Source organism: Carassius auratus, chromosome 42 (genome assembly GCF_003368295.1).
Source record: "Carassius auratus strain Wakin chromosome 42, ASM336829v1, whole genome shotgun sequence".
Taxonomy (NCBI): domain Eukaryota; kingdom Metazoa; phylum Chordata; class Actinopteri; order Cypriniformes; family Cyprinidae; genus Carassius; species Carassius auratus.
In genome coordinates, this window is record NC_039284.1 from 13986559 (window position 1) to 13997835 (window position 11277).

At 39.0% G+C, this 11277-nt stretch overlaps 1 protein-coding gene across 2 annotated transcripts; it reads right to left on the reverse strand.

The window, feature by feature from the left end:
- Positions 1 to 7852: 7852 nt before the first annotated feature.
- LOC113060760 (gap junction beta-4 protein-like) lies at positions 7853 to 10916 on the reverse strand. Of its 2 annotated transcripts, none has more exons than XM_026229927.1 (2): positions 10831 to 10916; positions 7853 to 9444 (listed from the first exon to the last, which is right to left on the reverse strand). In XM_026229927.1, the coding sequence occupies exon 2, from the start codon at positions 9422 to 9424 to the stop codon at positions 8663 to 8665; it is 762 nt and encodes a 253-aa protein (XP_026085712.1). In that variant the 5' UTR covers positions 9425 to 9444; positions 10831 to 10916; the 3' UTR covers positions 7853 to 8662. The 2 variants fall into 2 exon arrangements, with proteins under 2 accessions (XP_026085712.1, XP_026085711.1); XM_026229926.1 differs by lacking the exon at positions 10831 to 10916 and adding an exon at positions 10656 to 10820.
- Positions 10917 to 11277: the final 361 nt, after the last annotated feature.

Here is an 11277-nt window from a genome sequence, read left to right on the forward strand (position 1 = left end):
AAGAATGTGTATATTCCCATGTGTATAAGATGCACGGAAGAAAAAGACAATTTTCAATGTTAGAAATATTTTTTTTCCTAGGCCACAGACATACAGGTACAGTTGGCCTCAAAACTCTTTCTGGCAGTCAAGACCTTGCTTGGTTTCTGTAATTAGATGTTTAGCTTCTAGAAAAGATGTTTATACAATATTTATGATCGTGATGCGTTCATGGAGTCAAAGTGTCCTGTCTCAGTCAATAGAGGGCAGTCCTGCTTTGTTAGTTCAAGTGACAGGACCTTGACAGGGCAACAATAGGGAATCAAATAAGCAATGTTTAGCCACATGATTATGCTGATATTTGCACAGATAGATGCAATGCCAGCCTACGATGTAAAGCCAATTGTCATTCGCTACCATGGTAACAGAGACAAGAGCTGTTGCTTGTACTTCACACTGGATTCTGAATGTGCTGCTGCTGTTGAGAATCATGCAATTCAGATATGAAAACCACTTCATATATATATAAAATATGCATCAGCCTTTAGTGATGCAATTATTGTCTAATTTAACCTAAACGTCCCACATCAGGACCTTTAATTTAGCCTCCACTGACTTTCAGCAATGCCTGGCTAACATAAGGGGAGCAGTGTATATATAAGTGAGGCAGCTGAACTATTTATATCTACGGTTGTTAAAGGGCAAATGCTGTTTGCCTGATCACTACATCTTATACCAGTTGTTCGTAAATGTACAATTGGTCATGGCACATCTCGGGGATAGATCACGTTTATATTGCCTGTTCAAAAAGAGTGTGTGGGCGTGCTCCGGGCAGATGAGGTGGGTTTCGAGAGGGTTAGAGAATGAGAGGAGAGTGTGTGGGAGAGAGAAGTACAACAAAGACAGACAATCTGGCAGTGCATGATTGAGTCATTGTTTGAAAAACGTACAATGTCAAACTATGCATTTTTTAAAAGCCATGCTGTTGGCATAATTTGTGTGAACCATTTAATTTTGATGAGATTTTTATTTACACTGATAAGGCAAGGATATTGGCAAATGCAGATAACATCTGATGGAAATCTAAGCCATCTTATTAGAGGTCAAACCAAATTGAGATAAAAGTGACTGAAAGGAAATGAAATGAGCGAGGCAAAAAAAGTCCTAAGCTCCTGATAAGTGCTGAAGCCCTGAAGCATCCTCAAAACTCAGGGGAGGGAGCTGAGAGAGCGAAAATGAGGCAGTAAGAGAGAGGAGGGAGAGAAAGAGCTGCCGTTGGTGTTGAAAAAGAGGCTATTTATCAAACCAACTGTGTTTCTGTGTGACGAAGGACAAGAATCTAAGAGCAGAAAGATAACGCTGGAATACAGACTGGATTCCTGTACACTTTTCACACCTGGACCACCAGCGCATAAGGGACTTGGACTGACCATCTGTCATTCAGCGAGGCTATGAATGCAAGAGTTACATCAGTGATTCACAAGATGAAGACAAGCAGTGCAAAGAGACCATGCCGAAGTGTTATGGCACATTTGAATGATGAAGGGAAGTGAGTTTTTGCTCTAATACTGTGCATTTTTTAAGTGTAAAGATGTTGCCTCAGGAGAATGGGAGCTCTAAATTTGGAACAGAACTGCTTATATCTGGCTAAACGGAGCGGATAGACAGACATACAGTTTCTTTATGTCAGTTTATGAATGAAAAGCTACTCTGTTTACATGGAAATGTAATACTAAAAGACTCACGAAGTTGCTTCCCACTTAATGTTGCTGTCAAACTATTTATTTAAGGGAAGCATGTTTTATTTTTTGATTTTTCATTTCCATTTTCGGTGGAAATACTGAAGCCATTTCTTGGCATCACCAGAAGACCAGTAAGTTTCATCAAGTATTTTCAGTTTTTGATTAAATGAAAAACTTTCTGTCTCCAACAATTGCTAAGAAGACCTGGTACACATGCTCTGGCAAAATCATGCTGTAGACTTCTGGTGGATTATATTGGAGGTTGTGTAGGAGGCCATCCTCAAGAAGTGACTATGGGAAAGCCATTAAGTCGTCCCGGCTGCTTACGGCAGAGTCCTTGTTGTTCAAAAAAAGTGGATGACAGAGAGGGTTACAATGAAGATGGGTATATCCCTCAACGCTCCATTTATGACACAATGTGCATCAATGAACATATCGACCACAGTTCGGCACACAGCACACTGGGTTCAAGAAGGGGTCGAGAAACCGACTTCTCCAGTAATGGTTCCATGGGAGCAGGTGGAGACATGTTTGACACAAGGTCTTCTGTGCTAGGCAGCAATGGCAGAAAACTGGATGAGAGGTTCATTTTTGATTCTCTGAAATTAGCAAATGATGAACTGAGCAAGTCACCAAGAGGGTTTGTGAGGTCGGCGTCCCCCAGTGTATCCTGCAGCTCAGCTCCAAGCGGATCCATGAACAAGCGGCATCACCAGGACAATGGCAAGAAGGACAACCTCTGCCGCCACTCCTGGAAGGTTTTGTCTCCACCAAAGTTCCCAGAAACATTTGAACTCTCCCCAGTAGAAAAGACCTACTTAAACCCAGGAGTTGCCTTCTTTCCAAACAGCTTCAACTCCCCACAGATTTCACCCTTCTCTGGATCCCCTTTTTCCACTGGTACACATACACCTTCTGTGTTCTTCTCTCCCTCTCCATTGCCCTTCCATCAGCAGTTCAACAGGCAGTCTTTACCCACCCAACCGTCTTCACCAAGACCACCTCTGTCAGAGTTATCTGTAAGTGCCCTGATGTGTGGTCAAGAAAATCAAGACAAACTAGAGCTTGGCCAAGGTATGAGGGACAATGGGGGCATGGCAAAAGATAATCTGTTTCTGACTTTTAAACCCCAGAACACTGAGCCTGAGAAAGAACCGCCAACAACTACCCCAGAACCTGAAACAGGCACTACACCCCTTCTGCGCTCCCAAACATCAAAAAGACCTGCTGTCTCCCTTACACCAATGGAGTCCACCTGGCCCCGGCGACTGATTGGAAGGAGGAGGACGGTACGACAAGGTGGTGTGGTACATAACCTTCCAGTTCTTCCCCCACTACCCTATCTGCTAATCCGGAGTGTCTCAGACAAAAAGACCATTCCTCGTCTTTCACCGTTCCCCGAGCACCAAGGAAATGTGGATAGGCAGCTCGACAAGTCTACATTAACAAGAGATTTGAAGGATTGCTCTCTACAGGAATGGAAGCTTTTGCGGGATCAAGAAGAATGTAAAGCTGAAGCATCCAAAATTGAGAATGTGCTTCAGGAAGAAGAGAGCAAAATCATGTTCATACAGGAGAGCGCTGAGCCAGGCATTGCTGAAAATACCACTCTTGACTGTGAGGAAGAGAACTGGGAAGCTGTGTTAGAGATGGTTAATTCACTTTGGGATGAGACACGGAAAGAAGATTTGCAAAGTATTGGCTCTCTAAGGCGCTGGCCTCTTTTACATCCTCCAACCGGTTTTGGTGGCTCACAAGCTCCATCAAGTACAAGCTCAGAACTGGGTGCTGAAGATATGTTGGAGATTGAGAGAATTAACCAAGAAGTTGTGGAAAGCCAAGATGACGACGACCCACAATTTCAGTATAATTTACAAACGTGTGAAGGTGAAAGTAATTTTATTGTGACTCAGCCTGGGAGCCTTAAACTTGCTCATGAAAAGATCCCAACCAGTTTAGATCTTGCCACCATAGACGCCCAAATGGGAAACAAATATGGCCATAGCGAGTCACCAGATTCCAACCTGACGCTGGACTCAGATTCGAGTGGTGTCTACATGTCAAATCCCAGCCAAACCAGTAGAGAGGACATCACTTCTGATAATGACAGAGCTATTTCAGATCTTGGAAGCATTGCATCTCTTAGTCACGGGAAAGAGGGAAAAGTTGATGTCAGAAAGATTGGGACATACTCTTCCATTCCAAAATCAAATAAATTGGCAACTTCTGAGAAAAAAGATCCCTCTGGGCTGAGATCTAATAGCATAGAGCTAGGAAAGCAACCATTTTGTAAAGAGATTACAACCAAAGCTACAGAAATACAAGCCCGCTTGAAACCTGTGGACATAGGATCTCAAATCCAAGAGATTCATGACACTGTGAACACATCAACGAATGATGTGCCTTTACCACTGTCCCCCTCCAAACATGAAGGTAAAGAAACGTTATTAGTAAAAAGCGATGCAGATTCATTTGTTGCCACTGACAGTTTTGTCTACCTGGCAGTGTCAGTGCTGCCCCCAACCACACAGGAAAACGTGACAAAACCTGCACTGGAAGAGCCATTGCTTCCAACTTCTTTTGCTAAACCTTGCCGTTACCCTGATGAATGTGATTTCCTCTCTACAGATAGTTTTGTCTACCTGGCTGCTCCTGACTGCCACCTGCTTGTGACAGAGGGACATTCGGTATATGACTCCAAAGATTCTGAATCAGAGGACAGCGGTTCTAAGGCTGACTTTGTTATGGCCTCGGCTGTAGGAGGAGATAGCGACTGGGACTCAGACCTGACTGATTCTGAACCTGAGCCAAACACTTCCAAGCCTGTGTGGGACTATTGGGAGGAGCTAGAGCAGGGGGTGCTGCAGGAGCTATTCGGCGAGGACCAATCGGATGCAGACAAACTCCTCCATGGCAACCAAGCTCGGCAGATTTCCTGCCAGCCTGGGGAGTTGGCTGCTATTGTTGTACAGGAGAGAGCTGAGTTGGAAGAGTTGTCCTCACAGTACATACAGGGGGCAGAGACACACACTGAGGTGAAGTCTGTATCCTAACTCTTATTAATGCACTGGCAAACCTATTGTATTAGAGCCCATTTAATAATTCTAAACATCATAAACCGGTATTTTAGTTTTTGTTTTCCTTTCTTTCTCATGGTTTAATAATGTACATATTATTTCCATGTCATGACTCCAGCATCTACCAGTATTCACAATACAGTTTGGATGTGTTCTTGATAGCAGTTTTGTTGAAGCACAGTTTAAGTCTCTCTTTAAAGCTACATTTGTTTTAAAGTTTATGTCATGGTATACAGCTTTATGGATTTATTGAGTTGTTATTGATTTCAATGTTATGTTGACCAGTACGTATTTAGGTTAACTGATAAATCTGACTATTAGTAGGTGATGCAATATTACTATCAGAGATCAAATATAAAAGCTTAAAATCTATTGCACACTAACGTTATGTCAATAATAGATACTCTATATGCTATATGCTGTGTGCTCTGTATAACAATAATTAATGTTATATGTTACTGGGGTAATTTTTAAAGAACTGAGTGTGACAATGTGCCGAATGATAAGCAAAATAGGCTGTTGTAGAAAATTTGACCTGATCAATAAAGGAGCACAGTTTATAGCACAAATAATGCTTAATATGCAGTAAAATATGTGTGCTTAGCTCAGTTTATAAAGTTTAAATTAAGCAGGGAGAGTTGTTTCACCTGTTAACACATTGCAAAGGAAATGTGTTCTGCCTGAGTTGTCAATAAATGAGATGTGGAGGATCAAAGTCTTCATTTTGTCACTTAATTTATTTTTATTCTTAGCTGTTTACTTAGCATGCTTTTGGATAGCCTTCTCAGGCTCCACCCACCTTCAGCCTCCTTTCCATTGCTCCATCTGTCTCATGGCCTATATGTATATATATATTCTCATGTGAATTATTTGAGATCAGAGTGAAGGGTCCTGAAATTCTGGTGGTGTTGTAAGGGCCAAATGGGCTATTTTTAGTTAAATTAATTAGTTCAGTGTAAATGAGGCCAAACCAAATGCATTGTGTGCCAAGATAAAGCATAAGTGGGTCGAGTGCCAGCAACACACTATATGTCTATGGTGCTGGGGTGCATGGGATTTTGCTGCCACCCACCGTTGTTCCTCAGTAACCTACATTTTGCTTGTTTTGTTCCATTTGTAATGCATAATATGCATCAACTACGTCATTGTTGTTCGTGGGTCCAACCTGAATCTTTTGGCCTTGATTGAATATTCTACAGCAACACATAACATGAATTCCCAGCACTATGATGTCTCTATGTGTTTCAAAACAGTTTCAAAATGGATTTGAGAAGTCTTAACAAGGTTGGGCAAAATCATTATTTAAGAACTCTCCCTTTCAATACATGAGTATGGATGTTATATGTGTGTGTGTGTGTGTGTGTGTGTGTGTGTGTGTGTGGCAGAAAAAGCATGCTAACAGTATGCTAAAGTTCTGTAAAGCCAAATTATTTGAAATAAATTGGTCTCACTCATTGGAAAAGATGGTAAGAGAAAACCAAAATGGGCAAGAACTGAAAGATGGTCAAAGCTGCTTGAAACCTTTAAGCTGCTTCATGTTGTTTGGTTCCATTTTGAAGATTTGGGGGTGAACTTAAGCATTCTTGGAAATGACATGTTCCTTCACCATGGTTAAAGGACCAAATTATATATTGTTTATGTAATGTATGTTGTATAATTTTAGTTTTTGGAAACTACCATTCAAATGTTTGGGGTTGGTAAGATTTTTTTATATTTTAGAAAAATGCTTTCCAAATCAGCACATATTTGATCAATATTACAGTAAAATAAATACAAAATAATAAGTAAAATTGCAATTTAAAATAACTATTTACTATTTACAGCCATTATTCCAGTCTTCAGTGTCACATGATCCTTCAGAATTATTTTTATATGCTGATCTGGTAGCTAAGCAGAATTTCTTATTACTATTAATGTTGAAAACAATTGTGCTGCTTAATATTTCTTTTAAGCATGATATATATTTTTCAGAATAATTTGTTATGAATATAAATAATATCAAAATAATGCATTGTTTATTTTTAGCAATAACACAAAAGTCATCAATTTAATGTATGGCATCTTTGTTGTAAAAAATAAATAAATAATAATTTATTTTCCTAAAAAAATAGATAAAAAGTGATCTGAGAAATATTGGATAAATTATGACATATATTAATAATTATTAATATCTAATGTTTCTGGAAATATCCCATATTTACTGTTAAAAAATCCAACGTGATGCTATTTCTTTAAACTTAAATTACACTTACAGTTCTGTTTCTGTTTGTTACTTTAATCCAAATTCAGTTCAAATTTGAGAAGTAAATATGAAATGTTCTCAATAGAATTCTGAATGGCGCACAACTCTAAAACATAATTTAGCAGTAGAGAAGCAATACTGAGTGTGTGTGGTGGTATTTCTAAGTGTGTGTGAGCTGATTTGTGTTCGTGAGTGGGATTGATTGTTTGCTGTGTGCATTCGAGCCGAAGCCAGGGCACATGTGTAGGAGGAGCAGCACCGAGTCAGTGAATCATACATTAGGACATGTGCTGTATTATTTCTGGACAGTGTGCTGAAGGCTGAAAGATTATCTGCAGGTTAGAGACGTACCAGTGCTTGGAAATTGTTCAGGTCAGATAAAATGCTTACGATGAAAGAATCACGTTTTGTTTTCACATTATCATTGAAATGCATTCAAAGAAATACACACTAAATCATTTTTTTTTTGCTGCCCTCGGTGTGTAGTGTGATAAATTTGTGTGTGGTGTGTGAGTGAAATAGAAAAGGTAGGAGGGATGTAATCACTGGATGCTGAAGGCAATAGATCAAGAGGTGCTCCTTATGTAACATGTAAATGAACGTGCACTGGTACAGTGTGCTAAACCATTTTATTTTTAAATGCATTCTAGGTAAAAGCAGAGTAGGCTGACACAAATGAGGACTGAAAAGATCCAGAGAATGTCCGATGAATTATGCTGAGAGTTTGAAATGCTGTTAAGGGATTTGATTTGGCAGATTTTACCTTAAGTAATTTTAAAGGAATAGTTACCCAGAAATTAAATTCAGCCGGCATTTACTCAAAGACATTCTTTATTCATCAGAGCTGCATTTACCACATAAATTAACAAAAAGCATCATAAAAGTGGTCAAGTCTTCTGAAGCCATATGATAGAGTTCTGTGATCAAAAGAAAGGCACCATTTAAATTCTGACAAAGACAAAGAGAAGCTTGTACATTATTGATATCTCCTTGAAAAACATTAGGATAAGTAAATAATGATAGATTTCTTATTTATAGGTGACTGATGCTTTTATCAAAATCATATCCTTTCACATCCTCTGTCGATTTCATAAAACCAATAAAGCTAAGGCCTCGTTTACACCTAGATTAATTTTTAATTGTTGTTCTATGTATACTGAATACAAACACAAAAAGACATCCTAAAAAATCAAAACTTTAAAATGCATGGCCCTGTTGGAGACATGTAAATTTTGAGGTCGATACCATATTTGCATGAAAGCTGGTTGACACTGATTGCAAAGCAGTCACAGTCAACCTTTCCTTTTAAAGCTCATTCTAAAGTGCATTTCAATTCTAAAAAACATATAATATACCTGGCTACCATCCCTTAGGCATGATAATAAAAACAAATATATTTTATAAAAAATATATATATATATTTATTACTGTTTAAAGTAACACTAAGTCTGTAGTAAATGCATAGTTATTATAGTAAAATAAAAACTCATTTATTTTTATTTATTTATTTGCATTTGTTTCCATTATTTGTATTTGCTATTTTGGATGAAGCAGAAAGAGCTTTTTATCCCGTATCCCGAACTCACTGAGGTTGTTAAAGGTCTGGTGACACACTGCTGTCCCTAAAGAGCAGTTTTGTCCATTGAGGGGTCTTTTAATTTGTGTAAACTCAAGTTTTGGCTGCTGGTAAGAGTCGGGTCTGGTCTTTTAGATCGTCGCGGTGGTGCTTCCTGCATCATGAAGTATTTTATTAGGCGCTTTCCGATGAGATAAACCATTTCGCAGATACACATGAAGATGCAGAGCGCAGAGGAGGTCACCATGAAGAGTGTGAAGATTTTCTTCTCCGTGGGACGGGCGATGAAACAATCCACTGTATTCGGACAAGGCTCCAGCGAACACTTGGTAAGGCGAGGGAGGTCATATCCTTTATACATGTGATGAAGAATATAGAGAAAGGCAGCATCAGCTGTGGCTTTAAAGATCAAGCTTAACAGGTAGGTCCACCAGAGACCCCCACGCTTTTTCCCAGGGTTGGCGTATAAATGTGTGCCCTCGTGGACGGCCGTGTACTTCTTGTCTTTTTCCTCTCTGTATTTGACGTGGGCTACGACCAAAAGGGACGGACATGTGACAAAGATGAGCTGCAAGGCCCACAGACGGATGTGAGAGATGGGGAACGTGCTGTCGTAGCAGACGTTGGTGCAGCCGGGCTGCCTGGTGTTGCAAACAAAGTCTTTGCTCTCGTCGCCCCAAACGCGTTGAGCTGCCACCACAAACACCAGAACACGAAACACAAACACCACGGACAGCCAGACTCGACCAAACACTGTCGAATATTTATTGACCCCGCTAAGAAGGGCCTCCAGTCCTGACCAGTTCATCCCTGCTCACAAACGAAGTCCTGAAATGAACACAATAACATGAAACTCCAAACTTTTGCACAATGACAAGGAGAAAATAACAGAAACAGGCCATTCTGGTTTGGATCAGTGAAACTCTTGAGAAACTGGTGTCATGAAAGTATGCTCTAAATTTAACCAAAAACCTAATGGGTTTTCATCATGTCATTTTTTTTGTGTTGCTGATTATCTTTTTAATTAGCCAGTGGAGGTTTTGTCTTTGATTAATGTTTAAACTCCGGCGGCGTTCTGCCATGCATCACAGGTACTCCAGATTGTTTCTAAAACTCTAATCCAAAAAGTTAGCAAAATCTGATACTGTTCTACGTGCTTTAAATGGACGTTATGACAGGTGACCTTATAATAAGGGTTTTTGCAAACACAAGGGTGACACATTTAAATATAACAAACAGGTGTTCCCAAACAGGTTTTCACCTGCTCAATAGAAATCCTTGCTGTTTTCATTTTGCAGGCAAAAATGTGGATTTTTCATACTGGATCACACCAGGGTTTGTCACAGCTAAGATGTCTCATAGTTTCTCCTACATGTTTTTGACATTTTTGTAATAATATGTAGTAACATAAATAGTGTGTATATGTACTATTAAAATAAGTCTAATATGCTCACTAAGGCTTTACTTAGATTACTAAAAAATATATAATACACACACACACACACACACACACACACACATATATATATATACACACACACACACACACATATATATATATATATATATATATATATATATATATATATACACACACACACACATATACGTACATACTTATATATATACATACATACATATATATATATACATATACATACATATACATATACATATATTATATATATATATATATTAAAGTTAAAATTATTTCTGTGATGCAAAGCAGCCATTACTCCAGTCTTCAGTGTCACATGATTCTTCAGAAATCATTATGCAGTGGCATTGCTTAATATTTTTATGGATAATACATTGTTGTCAGGATTCTTTGAAGAAAATAAAAATAGTATACTGATATAAATAAAATGATACAACAAAATACTCTAATTTTTTATGAGTCCTCAACGCGTACTAACTAAAATGTAGTATTTTCATGTAGTTTCCTTGAAATTCCAACGATGATAAGACCTATCTTTGTTTGGTAGCTACTCGGTAGTAACTAATAAGTATTTAGTTATGCATGAAGATAAATGTCTTACCGTGTTTTGCCGCAAGACTGATCGACATTTAAACAGGAAGCACAAAAATAGAACAAAAAAAAAGCACAAAGAGAGAGAAAGATTGAAACTATAGTAAAAGCCCTTAAGAAATCCTGTCCAACCTGATCTATGGCCTAGCCACCATCATACCTGAGTGTGTGTGTGGTTTACTCACATGAGATACCTCATACCTGTGATGAGGGAGCTGCATTGGGAGGGTGTGGTGCTGGAGTGTGGGTGGTGCGTGGTATTCATTAGATATTATCTTACAGAGGGACTGTAACGTGAGTTGGCCCTGCGTGAGTTGGATACATTTTGAAGCCTTGCAGCCTTGTCACGTGTCATCGCCACACCCAGCAATCTGCAAATATTGTAGAGTACATAAAAAAAACACAACATTTTTCATTAAGATAATTTTCGAAGCAGATTGCAGGCATAGAGCGCTGTCGGAATGTTGTCGGTGTCGGGGGGTGGGGGGGGATTTGGGGGGGGGGGGGTGGGCAAATTATAGATACATGCTATAACTCTTTCTTACCAGGAGATGGCGACAACTTCATTTTTAAAATCTATGCTGTGAGATCCTTAAATGTTTTAAGAAATATTTTAATGATATGTGTGGCCA

Coding starts and splice junctions, on each gene's coding strand:
- LOC113060760 (XM_026229927.1), bottom strand. CDS start 9,424: ATGAACTGGTCAGGACTGGAGGCCCTTCTTAGCGGGGTCAATAAATAT.